Source organism: Nanorana parkeri, unplaced genomic scaffold (assembly GCF_000935625.1).
Source record: "Nanorana parkeri isolate BGI_ZX_2015 unplaced genomic scaffold, ASM93562v1 scaffold72, whole genome shotgun sequence".
Lineage (NCBI taxonomy): Eukaryota > Metazoa > Chordata > Amphibia > Anura > Dicroglossidae > Nanorana > Nanorana parkeri.
The window spans coordinates 2,483,326-2,510,149 of NW_017306340.1; the positions used below are offsets into that span (position 1 = coordinate 2,483,326).

General features: G+C 42.2%; 2 protein-coding genes across 2 annotated transcripts in view; one reads left to right on the plus strand and one right to left on the minus strand.

Annotated features, from left to right (window-relative positions):
• CRNKL1 (crooked neck pre-mRNA splicing factor 1) overlaps positions 1-13,333 on the plus strand; it is a 21,670-nt gene extending 8,337 nt beyond the window's left edge. Inside the window, exons 4-14 of the mRNA XM_018576636.1 lie at positions 514-672; positions 776-942; positions 3,519-3,697; positions 4,385-4,555; positions 4,685-4,876; positions 6,418-6,477; positions 6,694-6,774; positions 8,556-8,795; positions 10,652-10,753; positions 11,983-12,231; positions 13,020-13,333. Coding sequence (XP_018432138.1) covers positions 514-672; positions 776-942; positions 3,519-3,697; positions 4,385-4,555; positions 4,685-4,876; positions 6,418-6,477; positions 6,694-6,774; positions 8,556-8,795; positions 10,652-10,753; positions 11,983-12,231; positions 13,020-13,214 — 1,795 coding nt within the window. The 3' untranslated portion in view covers positions 13,215-13,333. The remainder of the gene's footprint in view (positions 1-513; positions 673-775; positions 943-3,518; positions 3,698-4,384; positions 4,556-4,684; positions 4,877-6,417; positions 6,478-6,693; positions 6,775-8,555; positions 8,796-10,651; positions 10,754-11,982; positions 12,232-13,019) is intronic.
• Positions 13,334-18,278: 4,945 nt separating this feature from the next.
• Positions 18,279-26,453, minus strand: MGME1 (mitochondrial genome maintenance exonuclease 1). Its single transcript, XM_018576632.1, has 4 exons — positions 25,919-26,453; positions 24,620-24,842; positions 20,663-20,795; positions 18,279-18,458 (listed from the first exon to the last, which is right to left on the minus strand). Exons 1-4 carry the CDS (start codon positions 26,451-26,453, stop codon positions 18,312-18,314), a joined length of 1,038 nt encoding a protein of 345 aa, XP_018432134.1. The 3' UTR covers positions 18,279-18,311.
• Positions 26,454-26,824: the final 371 nt, after the last annotated feature.

Sequence of the window (26,824 nt, forward strand, 5' to 3'; positions counted from 1 at the left end):
GATGGGGACCAGATCACCAGGCTGCCTACAAGTGGTCTGGGCGGCTGTACAGCGATAGGAATTTTGCACCTCTGAGTCTATTGTTCTTAAAGAACCCTAGCCAAAGCGCTTCTAAATTTGGCTAGTGTGGGGAGAGTTATAATTTCTCAGTTGTTGTATATGCCCCCTTTATTTTCTTACTTTTTTGTGTTATGAAGATACGAGCACAGAGAGCAATAGGGTTAGCACCAATGTCAGGTTCCTATCTGTTTTATTAAAAACGTAAAAAGTTATGGCTAATGACTTAAACAGCAAAATACTGGTGGAGCCAACATGTAAAAGTGCTGGAATAAACAAAGCTGAGCTTTGGGACTTGTACAGTGGGAAGCAAGGCATATTCACATATGATACAGCTAATCATTTTTCCCTGGAGTTACACTTTTAGTTTCTTATTATGAAGTGACAATATTGATATGAATAGATACCAAGACATTGCTATTGTTGTAAACAGACTTTTATATGTCATCTCTGTAGAGCAAGATCTATATACGAGCGAGCGTTAGATGTGGACCACAGGAATATCACACTATGGCTGAAGTATGCAGAAATGGAGATGAAGAACCGCCAGATTAACCATGCACGTAATATCTGGGATCGAGCTATCACCATCCTACCTAGAGTCAACCAGTTCTGGTATGTGAGCTAGTGTAGCATATGATGATCTGTTCTCACATTGACTTCTCTAGACAGCCTTTCATATGGAGTATCTTGGCCAATGTTTGTCTTCTCTTAAAAGGTACAAATATACCTACATGGAGGAGATGCTGGGCAATGTTGCGGGTACCAGGCAAGTATTTGAACGCTGGATGGACTGGCAGCCTGAAGAACAAGCATGGCATTCCTACATCAATTTTGAGCTCCGCTACAAGGAGGTGGACAAAGCACGCTCCATTTATGAGCAATATATCCTTTTTTTTTCACTCTTTTAGGCATTGCTGTTTTATTGACAACAACAAGACAACAGGAAAGTGGTGTTAAAGTACAATTAAACATTTGGGGATTTTTGTATAGATAAATGCAAAAACATTTTTTTTTTTTAAAGTTACCAAAAAGGTAATTCCTTACCTGTATCTCTACTTGCGCGCTCCCATCCGAAGATTCTCAGGCGAACACTAAGGATCATGGGGTGGGCGCATGTGCAGTAGAGCTCTTCGTGTAGGAGAAGAGGAGAGACACAGGGTAAGTCCATGCAGACGGCAGCCCGGCAGCGTGCACCCGCACAGACTCCGTGGGACACAGAAGACGCAGCAGAGACCGGCACCAGCGCTGGAGGGACTACTGGAAAGAACAAGTCCTTACACCAGCATGTCACTTTAAGCATTTCACTGTTTATAGATAAGTGTTTCGTATAAATACTCTTTATTTTAAACTTAAAGCCTATGTTGTGTCTGTACCTCCATTTTCCTGGTACATCACTTGTTAATATATGACTATGCAGTCCAATAGGCATCATGGACACTGTGCACTCAGTAATAGTGACATGCCCCTTCTCTTCCTCTACCATACAAGTCTGTGTGAGGACACTTGTACTTAGGGGTGTGGAGGTTACTCAGCTATGCCAGCATAAAACACTGAAGCGAAGGGTAGGAAACAGCAGGTATTTTAAAATGATTTCCAAGCACAAACAGTCATGACATATGGAAATGCAGGACTATAAAGAGATACAAAGTGGAACTTCATTTTGAATTTAATACACCACACAATAGCAGTTGGACTGCTGTTAACGTACTCAATGTGGCAATCTAAAAGTCAGCTGTTTTATTTTACGTCCTGACAAGATGGCCCTTTATATTGTTAAGGATGTATGTGAATTTGTGATAGCCTGGACGCTTCTCTATTCCTGGCCTGACTAGATTGCGCTAGGCCAATGCAATTGCTTCCTAAGCATTGTGACCAAATAGTCACACCTCAAGATACAGGTGCATCATGTCTTGCACTAGATAACAAGTTGCCTATTGCTATAGGCCAAATAGTTCTGTGTTTTTAGTGTTGGCATAATTTGACAGTACCTACCTGTGTACTACAGAACCATTGGAAACACTTCTGGGAGTTCAATTCCTGTTTGACTCACTGAAACAGAACTTTCCACCTTATGTGCCCCTTGGGCAGCTGCCATCAGATATTACAGGTGAAAAACTTTTAGGTCATAGAGGACCCTGGTATGAGAAAAGACAAGTAGTAACTTTGCCATAGACACATTTTGGATAGTGCAATCAAAGTGATTAATCTCTGAGTAATCATATTTACCCGGTGCTGACATTGGGTAAAAAAAATCTCTTTTGTGGAGAGGAAACCCTGACCTAAAATCACTGGCTTTGGTTCTGTCCAGGGCTCTTTGTGGAGAGGAAACCCTGACCTAATATCACTGGCTTTGGTTCTGTCCAGGGCTCTTTGTGGAGAGGAAACCCTGACCTAATATCACTGGCTTTGGTTCTGTCCAGGGCTCTTTGTGGAGAGGAAACCCTGACCTAATATCAGTGGCTTTGGTTCTGTCCAGGGCTCTTTGTGGAGAGGAAACCCTGACCTACTTGCACCTCAAATCCACAATAACTAGATGGCAGCTTCTTTGCTTGGTTATCACTGAAAACCATTTCCAAGAGGTGTTGGTAGTTTCTAATGGAGGGGTAGGCAACCTTGGCAATCAGGCTGTGTTGAAACTACAAATGCCATCATGCCTTTGCCTCAGGGAGTCATGCCTGTGGCTGTCAGTCTTGCAATACATTGAGACTTGTAGTTCCACAACAGCTGGAGTTACGAGGCTGCCTACCCCTGTTGTAATTTATTCTAAATGAAAAGTGGGTTACATTGATTGTTAATAAGGGTCATCACGACTGATATCTGTCAGGTTCAACCTCATTCAGCTTCTGCAATTTTGGTCCAGAGAAACTGCCTCTTGTTTTCTGGGTGACAGGTACTGTTTGCTGTATTATTGCCTAAAAATGTAGTCTGATGCTTACATTTCCAGATGAGTAAATGTTCTGCTTAAAGCTCTAATTCAGTATATTTTTTAATATTGGACTGGATCTGTGACCCCCTTGGGAAGCGTAGTCCTTGATTCCCATTTGGTATCAGACAGAATGGAAATGAAGGGAAAATCTCTCTGCACCCTGTCTGACAGAGCAGGAAGTGAGAGGAAATGAGAACCTCTGTTACATGCTCGTTGCTCTTTGTGTCCCCATCAGAGCTTTCCCCTTACTTCCTGTCTAAGTGTGACTTGTCAGGCAAACAGAGGAAACAACAACACTGGAAGAGAAGAGACTTCTGAAAAGGCACACAGCATTTAAAACTTCACAGAAGTCCTAACTCATTTCTACTCCAATTGAAACCAAAAAAAAAAATGTTTGGGTAGATTTAGAGTAGCAGAAGTGTGCTATTTGAGGCTAGAACCCTGTAAACCTGTAAATGATGTCTTTTGGTTATGAGGGGTGAAAGTTCAGTATAGGATTGATGACTGGAAATTTCCCTTAACGTCCATGCACTTGTCATCGTACACCCTGATGTGAAGAACTGGATCAAGTATGCCCGCTTTGAAGAGAAGCACGGCTACACTACACATGCAAGGAAGGTGTTCGAGAGGGCGGTGGAGTTTTTTGGAGAGTTCTATATGGATGAGAATCTTTATGTTGCTTTTGCCAAATTTGAGGAAAATCAAAAAGAGGTAAGTTCATCTATTTTGTTTTTTAACCATCTCTTACAGAGCTGTAATAGTTTGTTTACTTTATATGTGGGCAGGGTTCAGCATTATGTAAGGTTTTTTTTTGTTTTTTTTAATATGTACCAATAAAACCAAGATGCATTTTTCCAGACAAGCGTCTACCCAGTTGACTTCTGGGCATTGGAGGAAGGAGACCGCTTGACCCAGTGTTAGTCTTACAAGTCACTGTGATTCTTCTAATAAAGTAAATTAATCTGTTATCCAATAGAAAATCATTTCTTAGTTTGCCCATTTTAAAGCTGTACTCCATGTACTGATATTTTTAAATGCAACTATTGTAAATAGTCAAATTTGTCTTTCTATCCACCTCCTGTTATGTCCTGTACAGCAGTGCTCAGGCTGGAAGTGGGAGAACAAGGAGTAGGGGCCAGTCAGACTCTGTGCCGATAAGGGAAAATGCTAAAAGGAGGAGAGAGAAGAGTAATGACCCAATCAGTTTGCTGCTGCTCCTCCACTTTCCAGCAAGCAGGCTAGTTGTGATCTTGACCAATCTGTGATGAGCCACAGTGGAGGTTTAAGGATCTGGCTATGATGTGTAGCCGGGGTGCCTAGATCACTGGACTAGCTGAACACAATGACCTGTTTTCTCCGTATCATCGTACAAATGAAGTAAACTGACTTCTTTTTCAGTCCGAAAGAGTACGAGTCATCTACAAATATGCCCTAGACAGGATCTCAAAGCAACATGCCCAAGAACTGTTTAAGAACTACACCATTTTTGAAAAAAAATATGGAGACCGGAGGGGGATTGAAGACATCATTGTGAATAAAAGGCGATTCCAGTACGAAGAAGAAGTCAAGGTGAATGGTGTCACACATTACAAACATGTACAGTGCATTGATGCAGCCTGATGCTACTTTTTCCCCCTGTCATTCCCCAGTTTGTGTAACATAATAGTGGAACTGATCATTGTTATTCTCTTGTTAAAGGCCAATCCTCATAATTATGATGCTTGGTTTGACTACTTGCGGTTGGTGGAAAGCGATACAGATGCTGACACTGTCCGAGAGGTGTATGAACGTGCCATCGCTAACGTCCCCCCCACTAAGGAGAAGAGACACTGGAAAAGATACATATATCTGTGGATTAACTACGCGTTGTATGAAGAACTAGAGGCAAAGGTATTAAGGATACAGTTCAAAGTCTTTTATTGAACTACCGAGGGTACTACCTGATTGAGGAGTCCTAGGAGTCACATTTATTATAATTTGGAGTTAGTATTCATTTCCAGCACATTAGTTATTTGGCCTTAGAACTATTGCTCTGACTCTGGTGCACAAAGCGATACCCAACATGTGTAGCTCATACATCGTATCATATGTAGGTGCACCCCAAGCCTGTTTTACATTAGTAATTTTTTTACAAGCACCCCTATGTGATAGCATATTAGTGGTGAAGAGGTTCTCTTTAAGGTGACATTAGGGGTCTATAAGACCTCTAATGTTACCTTTCCATTTCAAAAAAGCCATTTGAGTGCAGATCGCACTGGAATAACTTCTTCCCCAGCTTCTTTAGCTGGGGAATGACAGCTGAGAAGCCAGAAGTGAATGCAATCAGCATCGTTTCTGGCTCCATTCAGCAGGGAGGAGATTGGCGAATGGATGTTCACTGGCCTCTCTCCCTGCTTCCTGCCCTCACTCGTGATGCCAGTCTTGGACCTGCAGGAGGGGCAGTGAAGCCTGGGAGAAAGGGCAGGGGTGACCCTGTTCACCGGCCCCTTGGAAGTGATCTGACGGCAGCTCAGCCGCCATAATCACTTCCAGTGTAAAGCCGACCGCTATAGACGCCAGGAGTCCGTTTACAGGGACCCAAAGCCAGCGCTGTAAGGGATACTGTGCTGGCAGGGAATGGGTTAACACTTCATACATTTTAATTACCTGTCAAAGCCTCCCTTATGTAGACATCCAAAAGCCCTGAGACGGCTGCTAGGTGCCGCCATCTTGGATGTGATGTCAGCAGGTGAGTTGTGACACTATATAGTATTCTCCTTTGCTTCTCTCCTGGCTGCTACATAAAAGCTATGTAGGGAGGTGAGGGTATTGGTGCATCCCTACTATCGGGGTATGAATAACCAGAGAACTTTGATAAGTATGAGTCCACGCAGGAAACGGAGAGAAGGCGTTAGAAAATATCCGTCCAGTTCTCTATTATTCACTGGTGTATTGCAGATAGCTAGCACTATGGTTCACGGGGGTGGTTCACGGGGGTGGTTCACGGGGGTGAATGTGTGACATGCTATTAATAGTACAAATGAATATCTTATGTATGTAATATATATGTGTGTGTGTGTGTGTGTATGTATTTTCTATCATGTTATGTTGACTGCAAAAAGGTGTTTATGGTGATTTTTTTTTTTTTTCTTTTTTCATTTGAGGCTTACATAGTTACATAGTATTTGAGGTTGAATAAAGACATTAGTCCATCAAGTCCAACCTATTAGGATCTCATTCTAGGAGTACCTGTACCCCTGTATATTACGGTCCCTTAAGAAATCGTCCAAAAGTTTCTTGAACAATTCCACATTCTTTGCTGAAATCACCACCTGTGGCAGTGAGTTCCAGACCCTAACTGATCTTACTGTGAAGAAAACTGGGAGTTTTATCATGTGTGTCAAACCCGTTTCCCTCCCGAGCTTCTGAAATAATTCTCTATTATTTTGCAGGATCCAGAAAGAACCAGACAAGTATATCAGGCTTGCTTAGAACTAATACCACACAAAAAGGTAAAATGAAAATACCAGCTGTACATGATTTGGGCCTATAAACAGTGTCAGACCTGACGTGGTCTTAGTCATTTAAAAACCAAGTTTAAAAAAGCCACTGGTGCTTTAATCGGTGGGTGACGCGGCCGCCAAGTAATGGCTTCTTTTAGAGTATTGGTTGCACAACGTAAGTTCTATGTCGGTTTTGAACTCAGATCTAATTTTCTTCCTTTCCAGTTTACATTTGCCAAACTCTGGTTAATGTTTGCACAGTTTGAGATACGACAGAAAAATCTTCCTTCGGCTCGAAAAGTTTTGGTAAGTTGGTTAAAATTAATTGTTTCATTCTCTGCATGTCTTCTTTGAACTTCAAAATAAGCTACACATTAAGTGTGATGAATATATAAAGAATATTATTTACGGAAACTAGAATAACCTAAAAAAAATGTAATTTATTTTCTTTGTTGTAAATGAGTTAAGGTGACCATACACTGCGAAAGTCACACAGTATGTGTCGCTGTCTGCACCCTTTCAGCCGGCATCCCTTCATCAACTGATCAAAGGAGCCAAACAGAAAACCTTAAGAGGAACAGAGCCAGCAGCCAATGAGCTGCCGGCTCTCTTCGGGTATTCTGAGAATACAAAGGAAACAGCGAGGATTCCTCAATCAACACGCTCGTAGTGTTGATGGAGCAATCTGCTCTATTTTTTCGTTCAGCCCACGAGTTGAACGAACGAAATAGAGCAGTGTATGGGCAGCTTTAGTTTGTACATCAGAATTTTAATTTTGGTAGGCATTCTATATGGGAGGTCACCAATACAGTGGTTCCAGGTATGCAATTTAAAGCAAGCGGTAGGCAACCTTGGCACCCCTCATGCCTTATTTAGCCATCCCTGTGGCTGTCAATGCCTTGCGGGATTGTTCACAACAGCTGGAGTGCCACGGTTGCCTACCCGTTTTAAAGTGTTTTTTTCCTGTCAGTATGGCCTGTGTTTGGAAATGTTGTATGAAGATATGAATTAGGGAGCGTATTCCCTTCACTTCCTGTCCCAGAAATGCAACAGGAAGTGAAAGGGAATCTTCACAAAGTGATGGGAATTTCCCATTTTTACTGTCACTGGAAAAGATGTCCCCATTGGTAGACCTACCATTCTGGTGACATCACAGTTTCATTGACAATGGTAAGCAGGACAAAAAGATGGTGAATCTTCCCAGTGGGATTCACCAGCAATAAAATCTTGACAGGAGGCCTGACCTTTCCTAACTCCACCCAAAAATCACTCAGCCTCATAGTTCTAGCCGACCTGTGACAGTTTCATTGTCACAGGTCGGCTCAATAGATTGGGAAGTGAGCGAACACATACAGTCGCTCGCTCACTTCTCGATCTATCCCTGCAGAGAGCCGTGACTGTCACTCATGGCTCCCTGCAGGGATTCCCCCCTCCCTGATCCTCCAGCGCTGACTGGCGGAACGGACGCGGGTGGGGGCGGGTACAGCTGGCTCTGCCTCTAGATAGGCAGTGAGCTGTAGCTCGCGGTATACTGAGCTTAGGGTGACGGGAGGACGCTAGTTTGTGTCCTCCCGTGACCCTTAGGAGAACTATGGGGAAAAGCCCTGACCCCCATAGTTCTGCTTTAGCCCTGGTCCACACCTAGGCGTATTGCATATGCGCGTTTGTCGCGTGTTTTTTTTAAACCGCGATGCGCGATAAAAAAATTGTGCGACAAACGCGCGTTTCGGAGGGCTACTTGGCTGTATCCCAATGGAAACGCACAACAAAAACTGCCCAAAGTAGTACATGTACCTTTTCAGGCGTGGGCCGTTTTGTAGCACGTTAGGGACGGGCTGAAATACGCCAAGGTGTGAACCAGACCCATTGAATACAATGGGATTTAGATGTTTGAGCGTTTTGTAGAGCGTTCGTCGAGCGTAGAACGCGCTACAAAACGTTCAGGTGTGAACGAGGGCTAAAAGGACCTGGCAGCAAGTTTTGTCAAACTTTTTTCTTTTTTTAATATGTATCTAGATTATTTTACCTTTTTTAAACAGCATCTCTGAATCATATTCAACACCTTGATCTTTTTTTCTTCCGCGTAGGGCACATCCATTGGAAAGAGCCCGAAACACAAGTTGTTTAAAGGTTATATAGAACTCGAGTTGCAGCTTCGAGAATTTGATAGATGCAGAAAACTGTATGAAAAGTTTTTGGAATTTGGACCTGAAAACTGCACAACATGGATTAAATTTGCGGAATTGGAAACTATTCTGGGTGATGTTGAGAGAGCCCGTGGGGTGTACGAGCTTGCTATTGGACAGCCTCGCCTTGATATGCCTGAGGTAAGCCAGTGTAACTTTTTTTTGTCTGTGTATGCACACACTTGTGTTTCAGAAACTACTGCAACAATATATTTTCATTATGTGTATTAGAGAAAAAAATGTCTTTACTACTTTTATCCTGTTGTGGAAACGGCGTACTACAAACACCCCAAAAAACTTCATCACAGTATACAGGGTGTATGTAGTATGCTCTGTCCTTCTGCCACTTCTCCCTTTGCACTTGGTGGCTATTGCCAGCTGTCACCATGAGAGTTGCTATATACAGTAAATACAGGGGCTGTAGAAGCTGCTGATGTCAAAAAAATGGACTGAGACAGTTTTTTTTATTTTGTTTACTCCCTTTCATTCATCTGGACATCAAATGAATGATCTTCCATCTGCATATGCTGTCAGTTAAAGCAACCTAAACCTGAAATAGGCAGCACTCCTTAAACACATTTTTTAAAACTGGAGCAGACAGAATATGGGGCGGTTGCCCATAGTAACCAATCAGCTTCTCTCTTCAGTTTGTTCAGGTAAACTTTGAAAATTAAATGTAGAAGCTAATTGGTTACTATGGCCAACTGCTCCAGATTTTGTCTTCTCCAGTTCTGATTAATTCCCCTCTAGCAAGCTGCATGTTTTACCTCTGCTTTTAATACATACATACATACATACATACATACATACATACATACATACATACATACATACATACATATATTAAATGTACAGGCTATACAAAGGGAGGCGGAGGTGAAGGGGTTAATGTACAAGTCACAGTGGGAGGATGGAGATGAAGTGTTACTACACAGATATGCAGGGTATGGGATTTAAAGGGGTGAATACATATCAGAGCAGAGACGGACTAGAGGTGACATATAGAGGAAAGGGGGAGGGTGAAAGGGTTAAATACTACAAAGTGTATTTTCTTGTTGCTGCTGCTGCAGCTTGTTTTCACTGGATCTAATGAATGAATGGCTCCTTTATTCATTAGTTCCTTTACTGTTCGCTGCCTCTGTTGCAAGTGGAAGGGAAGGGCTTGCAATGTAAACATTGCCTTGTGATTGCTGTGATAAACAATCACAGCAATCCAAAGGCACAGAGGCGGTCTGATTGGCTCTGTGCCTGAAGCCGATGCTTTCCGCTGTTTGACAGCAGGAGTAGCAGCTTCTGCACAAGCACACAGGACTTTCACATCGAACATACAGGTTCGTCTTGTCTTATTTGTATAGTTGTGTTCATGTACCCCAAAAGCTATTTACTATATGGCTAAAGGTTTGTGGTCACCAGACCATAACAGTTATATGAATCTGTTGGACATTCCATTCCAAAACCATGAACATTGCCTTGGAGTTACTCCACCAACCCGGGACAGCCTTTTCTTTTCTGGGAAGGCTTTTCACAACATTTTGAAGTGTTTGTGGGAATTTGTACCTTTTTTTTTTTTTTTTTTTTTTTTTTTTTTTTTTATTTTTTTTATAGCCAAAAAAACAGGTGAGCAGTTGATGATCTATGACCAGACCTGGCTGTCAAGTGATATTCCAGTTCATCACTAAGGTGTCCAATAGAGTTGAGGGCTCTGTGCAGGCCACTCGAGATCCTCTGCACCAAACTCAACCCATGTCTCTATGGAGCTGGCTTTGTGCAAGGGGGGGCACAGTCTTGCTGGATGCACAAAGGCCTTCTCCCAGCGTTTTCCCAACGGCAGAATCACACAAGTGTCTGAAATATGTTGTATGCTGCAGCATTAATAGTACCCTAGACTGGAAAACACTGAATGCGGTAATTTGAAGGGGTGTCCACATACGTTTGCCTATATAATGTCATATTCATGGCTTGTTTGCTCCAGTGCTTATATTTTTTTATATTTGCAGGTTCTCTGGAAATCATACATTGACTTTGAAATAGAACAGGAAGAATTTGACAGAACAAGAAGCTTATATAGAAGACTTCTGCAGAGAACGCAGCATGTTAAGGTACTGTGTGTACACAATATGTATAGAATATTTGCTTTACTTTAACCCCTTCATGACTGAGGCCCTTTTTTCATTTTTTGCACCCATGTTATATTCCACATTTTAGGCCTGAAAATGACTTAAAACCCCCCAACATTATATATTTTCTGAATGCCAAGACCCTATAGAATAAAATGGTGGTAGTTGCAAATTTTTATGTTGCGCAATATTAGCGCAACTCCTTATTAAACCCCAACATTTAGTGAAAAATTTAATTTAATGCCCCAAAACACAACAAAATACCAATTTTTTAAATGACATATAAAAGATGAGGTTACAACGAGTAAAACGATACCCAACATGCCCAGAAAACAGGACAAGGTGAACTTAGAAACAATAGATCGAAGTACCGTCAGCATATTTAGTTTTTGTACCTGTTTAACTCTTAGACATAAGCAGCCCAAATGAACTCCTCCTATTGTCTCGGTTATGCTAACAGTTCTCCTAAATGACACATCGGATCCCGCACAGCCGCCGGTGCATACAGCTGGCACTCAGTGTCACCGACTTTACTGAAGTTCATTGTACAAAGTTTTTTTGCAATGAACCGCAGTAAAGTCTGTGTCACTGAGTGACAGCTGTATGCAGTTGTGTCACTACACTGCGGGGCGGCAATTGGACCTTGGTTCGTAAGTACGGGTTGTTCGTAACTCCAGGGACTGTCTGTATATACACTTCTTGATGAACCGGCCAAAATCCGATACGTGGGTGCCGCTGTCAGCACCTTTCTGATCCCCATCTCTTGATCAGCTGATCGAAGGAGCATGTAGGAAAATTGTTGTCCGAATAAAGCTAGCAGCCAATGAGCTGCCAGGTCTGTTCCGTATACTAACAGCGTCCAGCAGCTGCTGTCAGAATACAAAGGAAACAGCAGGAGATACCTCGATCACTGCTCGTAAGCGTTGATGAAGGAATCTGTTCCATTTTCTTCCTTCAGTCGGCAGGTTGAACAAAGGAAATAGAAGAATGTATACTCGGTTTAAGTTATTGCCAAATCAGTAGGCCCATAGTGGAAATGTAAACATTGCTCTGGTCCATAGGCAGTATACAAGTGTGTGAGCTGAACTGGTTTAAAATAATATCAATGCCAATATAATATACAATTCCAGCTTTCCAGAAGCTATTTAGACATATTATTATTTAGATATCAAGCTATTGGATCATTCAGTTCACTCTTTTCCCTTCCTCAGGTATGGATTAGCTTTGCCCAGTTTGAATTGACAACTGGAGCCGAGGACACACTGGCTAAATGCAGGCAAATCTATGAGGAGGCAAACAAGACTCTGAGGAACTGTGAAGAGAAGGAAGAACGACTGATGCTACTGGAGTCCTGGAGGAGCTTTGAGCAGGAATTTGGTTCTGAGAATACACAAGAGAGGGTGTCTAAGCTGATGCCAGAGAGAGTCAAGAAGAGGAGAAAACTCCAAGCAGAGGATGGGGTAAGGCTCCTTTCTGGCTACGCACATGGACTTCTGACCTTCCTCTGCTGTTTGGTGACTACCCCTATGCTTTTGTGTTTAGTTGATTTTTCCTAGCTCAGCAATGGAAGGGCTACACATCAAACAACCTATTGTCGTAGTAGTAGTAGTAGTAGCAAGGCAATGGCACTGTCCAGCTGCTGAGGACATTCTGCTTTAGGTATTCTATCTACAGGCGGTAGTGACTCCCTGTGATAGCAGGTTTACAGTGGTGCAGGTCTAGGGGGACATTGTCTTATGATTGGCTGTGCTACCTCTGATCCATACCTCTGATATGCTTGTCCCTGTCGGAGCCCCAACCACTTCCAAAAAGCGGTGTTATGTCTAGGTGTGTTACCACCCACCAGTTTGTATTTCATTAACATTGGTGTAAGATAAAATACGACACAGGGATAGGAGCATCTACAAAACTGGCTCTAAAAAAAGGTAAATGTTAGGAAATATTTCACATTAAGGCAATTTATATTGCTGTATTATCTGGGAGAAATAGATGCGTTTGTATGTGACATGTCATTTGTATTCAAATAAGATATTTTATCTGTGATCCTAGCAGGTTGGTAAAGGCAAGATAAGTGCAAGCTGCTGCGGCGGCTGGCTTTCAAGTAAATCTCTTGCTGTGTCCTGTGTGGGTAAAAAACAAAACCTAGGCCTATGGCCTGTTATTTCTAGGTTCATGTCTCGGGTATAGGGTTCATAAAGCACCAGATCCTAATAGTAATAATAAACTCTTGTTCGCTTCCCCTTTCTAGTCGGATGCTGGATGGGAAGAGTACTATGACTACATCTTTCCTGAAGATTCTGCCAATCAGCCCAACCTTAAACTGCTCGCTATGGCCAAACTCTGGAAGAAGCACCAGAAACAAGATGATGATGATGAGGATGATGATGAGGAAGAGGAGGAGGAACAAGATCCTGACAAAGACATTGATGAGAGCATCTCTTGACACCAAACTTTACCAACTGCTTTTTTGGGGGGGATTTTTATAACTGCCATTCATTCTTGTACATATTTGGCAGATTGGACATATTTGTATTAAACAATTTTGGAAATACACAATACTTAAGTCTGCGAAGGTTCTCATTCATCCAGGTCATGGTATATCTGTAGAAATAAGTCAAGGCAACTTAAGTCAGTTGCCTTGACTTGTTTTTACAGATACACAATACTTACCGTATTTTTCGATCCATAAGACGCACTTTTTCCCCCCCCAAAAGGTGGGCAAAAATGTCTGTGCGTCTTATGGAGCGAATATTCCCCCCCAGCTGTCGCACACACGTTCAGCAGAGTGTGTGTCAGCGGTTTCTCCCTACAGTCTGTAATCGGCTGCAGCGATCTGTGCCAGAGAGACAGGCAGCCGATTACAGACTGTAAGGCGAAACCTCCGACAGTCTGTGAGCTTTCCCCCGTGCTGTCTACTCACCCCTCCGCGGCGTCCGCCCTCCTCTCCTGTCCGCGCGATCGCTTTCCATTCCAGTAGCTGACCGCAATAGCCAGCCTGTTATTGGCTCTTTTAAATTGCAGTAGCCAATAACAGGCTGGCTATTGCACCCGCCTGCTGTCAATCAACAGAGGTGGACCTGTTGGAGAACATCAGGTCCCTCCTCTGCTGATTGACAGCAGGCAGTGGGCGGGTGCAGTAGCCAGCCTATTATTGGCTATTGCAATTTGAAATATCCAATAGCAGGCTGGCTATTGCTCCCAGCAATGAAGCAAAAAAAAAACTTTAAAAAATGAAACTAAAAATAAAGTTAAAATATAAAAAAAATAGAGAAAAAACGTTAAATAAACTACAATTAAAAAGTCCCCCTAAAATTAAAGTCCCCAGCCCCTGCGAACACACGCATTTTTTTAAAAAAATGACATAACCGGTGGAGCCACGCACAGCCACACAACTTAAAAAAAAAAAGCAGCCATTTTCCCCCTAAACCTATGTGCATCTTATGGAGAGAAAAATAGGGTAATTTTGAGATTTTTTACTTGATAAGTCAATATGATCCTTAAATTGCCACTCCAGCCCCCCTTCCCTATTTTTAGTTTCAGGGTCCTATTCTTCTGCAGCAGTGACTGGTCCTTGCCACAGAGGGTGGTGGAGAGTATAATTACACTGTAAGTGCTGAGAGCTGGAATGACGCAGGTCCATGAGGCCCTGCACTCGCAGTATATCGCCAGCCTTCCAGCTTGAACCTTTGTGGAAAGTTTTAGTGAACAGCACAAAGTACATTTTCAACTTCTTTATCTCCCTAACGCCCAGTGGTTCTAGTTATATACAATTTCAGAGGCATTCGTGCTGCATGTACATCCATTCTGTGTGAATGGGGCAAACATTACATGTTCTTAGTATCTTTTCGTTCCTGTTTGAATGTATAACAGGAAAATACAGCATTGTAGAGTTGAGACGCATAGGAAATAAGAATTCTTATCTAGGGGTCACAATGCGGTATTTTTCTGACCATTCTAATCTTGTGAATGAATTACATTTGACCTGGAAAGAAAATATACTAATATTAGTTTTTGCCCCCATTTGGATATTACAAATGTACATGCAGTTTTGCAACGTGAATGGTTCTGCAAATTTTTCATACCCCCCCTAGAATTTGGTGCAATACAGATATTCCTTACTTAACGACTTACCTGTTTTGCGACCACCCGCACTTACGACCAGCTCTCCGAAAGTACGTGCGGGAACGTGGTAGCGGCAGTGCGTCTCACCATCTTCAGTGCTGTACTCCATTCTCCACTGCTAGTCTCGGTAAGTACTGTATTGACAGATTAACAGTACACTGCACAGTACATCTCCAACACTATACAGTACTGTAGACAGTTCCTCGCTTAACGACCTTGTCCTAGGAACGGAACTCGGTCGTTAAGTGAGGAATAGCTGTAGCTGACTACACACAGTTGACCTGAATGGCAGCTCAAGTCCTTATTAGGACCTAAGGGCCTGTTCACATGAGATCAGGTGCTGATCAGCAGACGTGGAGCTGCTGATGCAGTGCGTTTTTGATGCGTTTTCGGTCCGGATACTGACAGTTAATTTTGTCAACGTTGATGACATCATAAGTGGAGCAAGAATACAATTTTTTCTTTTTTTTCCCCCTTAGCTGCATTGCGTTGCGTTTCCGGACCGGACAGAATGTGACATGCAGTATTTTTTCTGTCGTAAGCTGAACGGACTGCGCACGTGAGAACTGTAGCCATAAAACACATAGGGATGCATTTTGAGTGCAGCAGCGTACGGAGCCGGTCAGCATACATAAACGGACGTCGTGTGAACAGGCCCTAAGTCCTTCTTATTGATATTAAAGTATTGCTGGGTGTTTATTTTGTCCTTCCCTAGTCGTTTATTGAACTCGGCCTTTTTAGTAAATGTTTGACTTGAGGAAACTTTGGAAGTAATAAAGAAGCACAAAAAACAAACCAAAGGCCTCTGTAGATTAAAACCATTTAATTGGGGTATCAGTAGAAAGGTATTTTTTGGAATGTCAAATTAAAATATTCAATTACAACATATTACATCCTTCACATGAACTGCTCCCTTTATGGTAAACAGAACTGAGGGTTCTAATACTTGTAGCAAAATGCATGTAGGTCAAAAAAAGGACATGAGTTTATGTTAGAGCAGATTCAAATTGTTTGGCCCCAAAAGCCTTGAACAGGAGCATCTGATAAATGTAAGTAACATGCTTTTTTTCACAGCATTTCTCTGCCAAGTAACTAGCTTGCCATTAGATAAAAATAAAATGCTCAAGCCTGAAACGCTTGCACAAACACCCAAAGACGCTCAGCTCGTGTGATTGGGGCCTTACAGTATACATGAAGGTAGCCGCTTCATATTTGAAACCTGTTATGTGACATATGGAGACTGCTTTTGTCAACTGCTGAAACTACTAGTACTTTTGCCATGCTAATCCACCTGCTTCGCCATTTCTCAGTCATGATTCGGAATACTGACTACTGGATGCATAGTTGTCCTGGCAGAGACCGGCAACTGAATGCTTTAAAGCAGTGGTTCTCAACCTGTGTAACCTCACCTCAGGACCCACAAGTCACGACCCAAGTCCCACTGCAATGGACCCCACGGCATTGCGTTCCGGTGCGGGTGATCGAACTGTGGGTGGGAGGTGTGTTTGGGGTACCATTCGAATGAATGGCAACACAACACACCTCCCACACCAGAACTCGTAGTAGGTTTGATTGTGTGGTACAGTGCATTACTCTGGTCCAGGCACCTCTACAGGACACATGAGGGAGCTGTAAGTAATGCATGCATGTATGTATGGATGGAGCTCCCTCGTGGCCATAGCCCCATCCAATCCCACCCCAAGCTGACACTCGGTGCTGGGTAGCATATTCTGAATGGCTGTTTGGTGCGAGAACTGACAGTGCTGCGCTGGGGGGAAGCTGAGGAGCCTCTCACCTAGAAAAGTGGACACACTGTACACGAGGTCGCGACCCACCAGTTGAGAACCAAGGCATTAAAGGAAGTCTGCAATGGCTGCCTACATTTTTCTCACAGCACACCTTTCCATTCAAAACAACTTTCCAGAATGATTTTTCAGTCATTCATTACTGCCCAGAACTAGGCATGTATATATGCCATCACCGTATGGCAGAGCTAAATCACTGCCAATTCCACTTACTGCATTTCTTTTTGCTATTGAGCAAATACATTCATAAGTGTGAATCTGCCAGCTTTGCCATGAATCTGCAGAATTCCTGCTTACGATTACAACCAGTGTAGAGGTAAGTTACATAGTGTGAATAGCTATTAAAACTGGATATCTTCTACCACAGTGAGCTGGCACAGAGATTCTCAAAACAATGAACCACCAAAGCAGGTGTCAATGAAAGACAATCACGTTTCAAATCTGCAGCAGGGTCCCTATATACAGTATGCATCAATCTCCCTGGGCATGTCACCTTCCCCTTTATGTCCTTTCTACAGATCTGGCCTCAGCTTCAATCATACCTTGGTGTCAGCCTACATTTCTCTCTCCCTATTGTGTGATACTTTACCATAGTTTTCCATAAAGAAGCCATCTCCTAGGTCAACAGGATGACCTGTTTTACAAAGATGTCCATGTTATAGAACTGCACATGTACAGTAAAGTGGCTCCTAGGAAAGAAATACTCTGTGACTTTGGTCACATTAGAACCTGTGTCTGAGGTCTGTTTTTAAACATGTAGAGGAAGCCAATAAGGTTAGGGGACTTGTTCTCCAAACATAGTGTGAGTTGACGAGTCCGTAGAGGTTAAGTCTGGTAAGTCACCCAGAGTTTGTCCAGCGGCACAACAAAAGTTTACAAGTGGGATTACCCAGTTTATTACTTTTCAGTGGAGGTTAAGTAGAATTACCTGCACCTCGTGTGACGGTTCTAGGTCTAGCTTAGGCCCCGTTCCCACTGCGCGATATGCAAATTGTGCATTTGTCGAGCGATTTGCATATTGCGCGACATCGTGAGATTTTCCGCGCGATATCGCGTTCAAGCTTGCATTGAGCAAGCTTGAATCGCGGCTAAACCTGCTATTCAAAAAGGGTCCTGCTGTAGCGACACATGACCCGCGACAGCAGGACCCTTTGCCCCATTGAAATGCATTGGAGCGCGATATCGCGCGGTAATTTGCCGCGATATCGCAGGAATTACCGCGCGATAAATCGCTCAATGTGAACGGGGCTTTATGGTTACAAGAGAACTAACTACATTTAAACTAATGCATTCATCTTAATTTCTACTGTAACCTTATTGTAAATGTGGTGTAAAGCTGACCATGAACATGAGGTGACAACCTTATTTTGTAAACTCAAAGGTTTTGAGCGGGAATCTGGGAACTGCACTGCAAACACTAATTTATATGTTTGTTTCAAGCTCCTTGAAGTCAACAGACAGTGATAGGACAATATCTATGACCCAGGTTGTGAATGAAGGTTTGAAGTGGGTGGTGACCATTTAATGTCTATGGCTTCCTCTACATTAGACCTGGTACATCGCTAGATGGCATTGTATTCTCATGTGACCAGCACAGAGAACGTATTCTATTGCTATTTTGTTTCCTCCTTTTTCTCTTTATACTCTTCCAGACGTAGCAGCCACTTGTCCCAGTAATACTTGCACAGGGCCGGGTCCATAAGATGTGCGTGTGCAGGAGATCCATCTTTATATGCCACCACTATCAGTCCACAATCAACCTGAAAGACAAACAGTTTACATAGAACTCAGTTTATAGAATAAAGTTTAAAAATATATAAATATAAAGATCCACAAAGACATTTGTAGAGGGCACCAACCATCTATCTTCAGTGAGAGATAACCCCTTTCTCTCCAATATATATAACAAAAAGTCCAAACTCGTTTTGTCTGCAGCTCCTCATGTTTTCTTTATTCTTAGAACTCCATAATCCACATGCCAGTACAACAGTTTCAGACCAACAACAGTCCATCAGCTAAGGCACACCCAACAATGATTTATACACACGTCTTTTAAATAACCCGTTACAACTGGAAACCTATCACGCCTGAATCTAATTAAAGATCACATCTAATAATCAGTACAAGCTTTACTATGAGCAATGCATTTAATAAACTGTCCACAAAATAAACAGATCCACGAGCTTCCATATTCAATATTATCACATGACAGTTGGACCTGTAACACATGCATACAAACCACATGTAAATACGTATATCATCGTACACAGTTCATTGGGAAAAAAATAGGTTTATATCAATGTTTAAACCCTTAGGGTGGACCGTGTCAATCTCCGCAATTCCAGGGGGGAATTCCTATCGCCCGACGCCCACGACATACAGTTCCAGGCAGGAGGTTTTTTTTTTACATTTAGCCTTGCTTCAGCAAGCAGGGCTAAATGTAGAGCAGGGGAAGTCGGCGCTCATTTATGTGCAAGTGATCTGGGTGGCTGTACAGCTTCCCCATCACTTGTATAGCAGTCAGTCAGTCAGTCTCAGTCCATCCGTCAGTCCCTCTCTCCCGTAGTTTCACCAATGTGACATAAACCACAAGGACATTTTAACACACACACATATATATATATATATATATATATATATATATATATATAAGGGTTGCACAGATACCAAGATCAAGTATCGTCACTGGTACTCGAAAAGTATCTGTGCATCTCTAATATATAACATAGGATCTTGACACGGTACACTCTAAGAGATTAAACATTGATTTAAACCTATTTTTGTTTCTATGAACTGTTTTGTAAAAGATATTTATTTTGGATGATATCTGTATTCACATGCGTTGCTTGAATGAATGTATTTAAAAGATGTGTGTATAATTCATTGTTAAATGTGCGTTACCTGATGGACTGTTGTTGGTCCGAAACTGTTGTATTGGAGTTATAAGAATAAAGACATCATTCTCACATAATTCATTCCCACAGCTACCTCATGTATCATTTCCCCCTCCTCTTTTAGATTGTAAGCCCTCAGGGGCAGGGCCCTCCTTACCATCCTGTCTTGAATTGGATTGTAACGGTTATGTCTTCCTTATATTGTAAAGCGCTGCGCAAACTGTTAGCGCTATATAAATACTATGTAATAATATTAATAATAATATGAGGTGCTGCAAACAAAACGAGTTTGGACTTTTTGTTTATATATATATATATATAGAAGGGATGTACCAATGCCAGGCCAAGTACCAATACTTGTCCGCACAGATACATTTTTGTTTTTTGTCATGTGACAGTTTTTCTAAAACAATACAGACTAATGATTTCAGGACAGCGGTGAGTGCCAGGGCCCAGTCTGCTGCAGCAATCCTTGTAGTTCTCGTGTGTGTGGCACTCACGGGTCTTGTGATGAAGCAACAAGGATACATTTGTTGGGCTTGTTGACATTTTGAGATAGACAAGAAGTGCCTTGTTGAAACATCGACCAGCCCAATAAATGTATCCATGTTGCTTCATCACGAGACCCCCCTGAGGCTGGGTTCACACCTGAGCGGTTTTTTTATGCTCGTTTTTCAGCTCGTTTTTTTTCGCGTTTTTTCGTTCAGTGAAACGCGCATTTCACTGGCGGTATGATTTTTTTTTTGGTTTTTGCCTTTATTTTCTCTATTTAAAAAAAATACACATGTTGAGCGTTTTACTGCGTGTAGGAACACGCTGTAAAACGCCCAGGTGTGAACCAGCCTCTTCTTCACGGTCTTTTAAAATTGCCTTCAGGGCAACTGGGCAATTCTTTACTCAACTGTAGGGTGCACATACATACAGTGTTTATACATACACACACATACACGGGATATGTTCTAGGAGGGAAGCTGAACATGTGATCAAGAGAGCATAGTAACACTAGGTATGTTCTAAGAGCTATGCATGCAGCATGTCAGCAACACATATAAGGATTAAGAACTACTTACTTGAAAGTTATAATTGGCATCATGATTTAGAGCGCCAACATAAGCAGCAATCTGTAGTGGATTGTCAAATGTTCTCTGTATGTGTGCCTTCTGCTTCTCAGAGGTTTTCCAGTCTATTATACAAAGTTTTCCCCTGCAACAAATGTGGTTGTCATGTGACTCCAGAAGTCATATTTTATGCTCACTATAATACATTAGAAATGCTTGGGGGGAAAAATGAACATCTTATTTATAACACAAGCAGGGAAAAGTGTGTTCTGGGCATAGGTGAGATTGTGATTGACAGTTTGGAACAGCCCTCACATTTTTCTGGCAGGGGCATGACATTTCAAATCTGCAATCATAACAGGTCTCCAAAGTGAGATTTTTTGTTGTTGTAAGATTTCCAATAATGTTGTTCTATGTGCGACACCACACTGTGCTATACAGTGCTCCGTGATTGGAGGAGCCCATTCAAATCACTTTTCAGGTCATGTGACTGGGCTTTTCTACTTCATTCATTAATTAAGGCTTTCACTCAGATTGAAGTCCTGAACTATGAAACACATTTTAGAGTTGTGCCTTTTTTCAAAAAGCAGCAGTATGGTCAAAGTAAGGCAATACCACTGCTTTATAAATGGTCCCCATAGATATCACAACATGATTGCCATGGCAACTAGGGTTTTATGATTGGATTCTCACTGTGCATGACCTGCAGGCTGCTCCAGCTGTCAGGAGATGATGAGCAACTCATCAGGATGTCCTCTTCCCGAATGATTGAGAGGAACCAGAGTGCTACTAATTCTACTGAATGGAAAGAAAATTATCCCCCATTGTAAAACTGATGTTTTTGATAACCTACTTCACCTGTACTGATTAAGACAAATGCTGGTTACTGCAGTAATCACCTTCATTACCTATCCCAGGGTCGTCAGCCTTTTGGAAAACCCCAAGTGTCAGTGTGTTATTTTCTTTAACACCAATTATTCTTTCTTTTTTTTAAGTGCTACAAAAATATGTAGTTCCCAATAAAATGAAAAAGAATGAATGCCTTTTCTAATTCAGTGGCAACCCAATAAAGGTTGTGTAGTCTGGATTCTAAATTCACAGCGGATCATCTAAGCTTTATGCCACTTGCATACGCCATCATGTTTAGATCATTACAGAAACTCTTCTTTCTCCATTTTAACGCGGTCATGTTTACATTTATGTAATCTCCTAAATTGTTCATGAATCGTTCATATAGTCTGATGGTTACTCAAGCTTGATGTTCTCTCTCAAAACGCAGAGAGGGCCTAGTAATAATTCTACTGCGCTGCAATGAAATTCATCTGAATGTCTCTTAGATTTTCCTTTGCCTTCCTATTGATGACCAGACCCCCAATTCCTAAACAAGACCTTGAAAGAAGTGGAAAAAAAGCTCTGAACCTGCAAAGTTTATCATACTGGTGGGGCTGGCCAATTATGATTTGAGGCTGGGTTCACATTATTTTCCGGACCAGATCTGGAACACAATGCATTGCGTTTTTGCTGCGTTTGAATTTTTTTTAGCTTAAAATGGTCTTACAGGTACGTTCCAGTGCGTTTTTGATACGCTCCAGTGCATTCCAGACCAGACAAAATAGGACAAGCAGTACAAGAGGCCAGAAATAGCATAGGGATACATTTTGGGTCCGGAAACAGTCTGGTGGTAATCTGGATGTGGTGTGAATGGGCCCTCAAAGAGTAGGTATTAGGGTTGCGCCAATACTGGCTTTTCCGTATCGAGTATGAGTACCGATATTCATTTTTTGGTACACGCCAATACTGAGTGCCAATACCAGTACTCCCGCTAGCATGGAACCGGCATCCCAGGCAATCGACAAGCCGGGCGGCATGTCATTGCCGACCGCCTGGCTTCTTGATTGCCCGGGTAGTCGTCTCCATGCCGTTAGACCGCCTCGATGCTCATTGGCCAGGAAGCCGGCTTCATGCTGTTTGGCTGGATCGATGCTGATTGGCCAGGAAGCCAGCTTCCCAGCAAATCAGGAAGCTGGGAGATGGGTCATTACCCTAGAATCCCTAGTAGGTATAGGTAATCGGACTACCAGACAGGCAGCTTCTACATTCCAAAGGACCTCCAATGTCTCCTAGGTCGTACTGCAGGATTGTGAATTGCACCACATTCTGTTTACTAGTCCAGATACATCTCAATTCAATGTAAGGTTGAGGTGACAGTATAGAAACCCCATTTTGGGGGCTCATACAAACACCCTTTTGCCAAATCAGCTGCTGAAAAGCTCTTTGCATTCTCACCCAATGTACAAAATGGTATCCAATTTCAAGCCACCCCATGTCCTGCTACATGTTCTCCCTTAATAAATCCTGATGAAGTAGGTCATTGTATGAGCCTCCGAAATGTGTTGACTGTTTCTAAACTGTCACCTCCAGCCTACATTGAATAAAGATGTATATGGACTATTAAACGCATGGAGTGTCAATTCACAATCCTGCAATTAAATCAGACTTAGAGGAGCTTCAGACATTGCTGATTAATTTCTAATCAAAGAACTTTCATATCTAAGATTCTGCAATATGTTATTCATTTCTCACTCCCTGAGATGTATTTTAACTGATCTGCTTATTGCTACCAAAATGTAAATATTTAAACTGATACCATTATAAATCTATATATATATATATGTCAAATTATACACAAACACTAGCTAAATTCCATTACAGATATAGAATTTCACAAACAGGTGGCACCCCATATGCCGATGGCATAGGAGAGTGGCAGATTAAGTGTGCCATGGGCCCAGGTCTGTTAACCTAGCACAAGTCCAGAGCTTCTATTGTCACTAGAATCCCCTTCCTATTATAATTTCCATCAAGCTTCTTTTAACAGGAGCTTCCTTTCTTGATAGTTTTCTCCTTTTCTTTTTGCACTGCTTATTCCCAGTTCTTAATCACATATTCAAAAAAAACATGTCCTATACTATGTCCACCAGAGGAATGAAAACACTCTTCCAACAAACTCTACCTCCAGCTTAAGTTCAGTTACTTATTTTTTGTTGTTGCTTCTATTAACCCTTGAAGACACAACCATCCTACTTGTACCGCTGCTCTCTGTTCCAGATCAAGGTTCTGAACACGGTAGTGAGGCTAATAAGCCCAGTGTCTGAAACTATGCCAGTTCTAGCTTGCTCAACCATCTCCCTCTTTAGACTTCCTTCACCAGCTAAACATCTGCTTTTGAGCCACTGGAGTTGATTTACTAAAGGAGTAGAGGCGGTTCACTTAGCAAAGTGAATGGTAGGAAACAGGGTGAACCTGTATTCACTCTTCAAATACCCATTCCTGTGCACGTGAAAAGAATAGTTTTAATGATTTTTGCAAGCATGTGACTGGTTGAAATGAACACCTGTCTCCTGGGATTTGTCCAGCCCTGCCTTTAGCTAGTATATTCTAAAAACACATAAAAGCGCATTTTAGCGCATTTAGCAACCTTTGTATCTCTTGCCATAGTTTAACATAGAATGGCTATAAGAATGGTAAAATATAACTACCTACTCTATCCAAAACTTTTTTAGGTTTGGATAGAGTAGTGAGGGATTAGAGGCCCTGTCAAGGGTTTTACTGCTGTCCCTGTTTCCAGATTTCCTTCCTCTATCTGTCCTGATCACCTATGTCACCAAGAATTGAACTGAGTGTACATCCTAAATTTTAAGCTTCCACTAGAACTGAAATAGAAAGAAAATCTTCCAATGGGGACACTTGATCTCATGACAACTGACTAAGAGGGGACATCTCTTACTTCCTGTTGAATCTACAGGACAGGAAGTGAAGGGAAGTCTATCTAATGAGACACATTTGTCAAACAAAATTTAATTACTGACAGTGATTTTAACCGTCCCCTGCTCTATAAAAAAGGAAAACAAAGTTTGGTCTGCACATATACTTTAAGCTGGTTATTTTCTGCACTTATAATTTTCTCACCTATAATGAGCAACGCAATCTACAATGCCCAAGTACTTTAGCTCAGAGTGGAGAACGGCACTTTCCAGTGTCCTTAGTTCTGCAACATCGGACAGGACATGCTCCACACTGGCCAGGTATCCTGACATGGCCTCGGTATCGTCTGGCCTGTGAATGTCGTCATCTCTGCACTGCAGCACATCCTCCAGCCTGGCATGGAACAGCTTTCCCTGTGAGAAAACAGCTGGATAACAATTGGAGAAATGTTAGGACTGTGATAACCGTGTTATCACAGTGAAAGCTTTTAATCACCAACAAGCTTTGGATGTCATTCCTAAAAAAATAACTTTTACAACATTAAGATTTTACACAATATAATATGTTTTTCAAAGTCTTTTCTTTTAATCTCAATAAATACCCAGCTCATTGTTCATTTGTAACCAGACATATAGGCTGCTATGCCATGAATGTTTTGTTGTCATATGCTCAAGATAAATGGCCCTGGTTTACATAGTGTATATGAGCCCGTTATACAACGCAACAAGCTCACTCCCATGATGGACTATAACTTCAATACAAATTAGCTAACTAAACGTGAGATTGTAGTCCATCCCGGGAGTGAGCTTGGAGCGGTGGCTACTTTACAACACACACAGGGACCATGGAGAACAATAGTAGCCACCCTCCAGAAGGAAGGACAGTGTCAGCACCAATTCAGAGATGATTTGGAGGATCTACAGCTGAGTGATGCACAAATAATATACAGTTTTATTAATAGTTAAATGTACTTAAATGCATTCTGAAGACTTAACTCCTGAGTTTAGTGTCACTTTAACTGGACAATGAATCAGCATCATCACCTCTAATAGGCAGGGAGGTGACCCAGGAAACCGTTCAGCTGAACAAGAAAGGTAGTAATGTGGAGTAGCTGTGCATTGATGCAGAGGTATGTAAATGAGAAACAACACAGAACTATAAATCTTTTACACAAACAATACACATATGTAATTAAAGGAGAACTATGAGGTGAGTGCTTTTCACTCACCTCATAGTTCTAGCCGACCTGTAACAATGAGACTGTCACAGGCCGGCTCAGTAGATCGGGAGGTGAGAGAACACATACCAGGTTCGCTCGCCTCTCGATCCTGTCACAGCTCTCTGCCGTGACAGGGGGAGGGGCTGGATTCCCCTCTCCGATCTGCCAGCGCTGACTGGCGGAACGGACGGGGAGGGGGCGGGTACAGCTGGCTTTGCCTCTAGCTAGCTTTTAATGAGGAAAATGGATGTCATTCAGATTTAGATAAGAGCTGGAATACATACCTGCTGTGTACGCAATGAATCCTTCCTCTCCTAGTTCCATTATCATTCTTTGCTTCCACCTTTCCAAATGAAATGCTTGCTCCATTGGCATGGTCTGTTGAAGGATACGAGTGACACTCGGCAGTCTGCCGTTAGCCATCTGATCTCTGGCTGGTAAGCCGATTTTCACTGGTATACTGGGGTCTGTCTTTTCTGTAGGCAGTATCACTTTGTTGGAGTTGTACAGTGATGAATTGCTCTGGGGTACGCTAGGTTCAGGTTCTTCTGATGGCAGCTGCGACTTTATCACTTTACCATATAAGAAGTTGTCTTCTTCAAATATCCTCTCTGGAGTCTGACTACTAGTCCTAGAGGATCTAACCATCCGGACCAGACTGTTGTATCTCTCCTGATCAACATCTTCATAACCATTTACTTTGTTTTTCTTGCTGTGTGAGGTGCAGGATGTGGACAAGAACGCTGAAATGTGCTGATGCTGGAACAGAACATTTGCTAGTCCTTTGCAATTTCTGCTTATGAGATGGAACGCCTTCATTGTCAGGAACAATCAGTTTTTCTTCTTCAAAATGTGACAACAGAAGGACGTGCCTACAAATACATTGATATCATTTACAGGAAACCCCGGGGTCTATTACTAATCATAGAAGTACACAAATGATTCATACAGAAATATCCAATAATGCTGAAGCTAAGATTAGGGTCAAACATTTTGTTTCCGGCCTTGTTCACACCGAAAGCGTGTGCGTTCCAGAGCGTAGCTCCTGGAACGCACCGCGATCGCTACGAAACTTCTCTCTGCGTTCTTTGGCAGCGTTCCGTTCCACTGCAAACGCAGAAAATAGGGCTTGCCAAGCGCAAGCCCTATTTTCTGCGTTTGCAGTGGAACGCACATGGCACCACCTACCA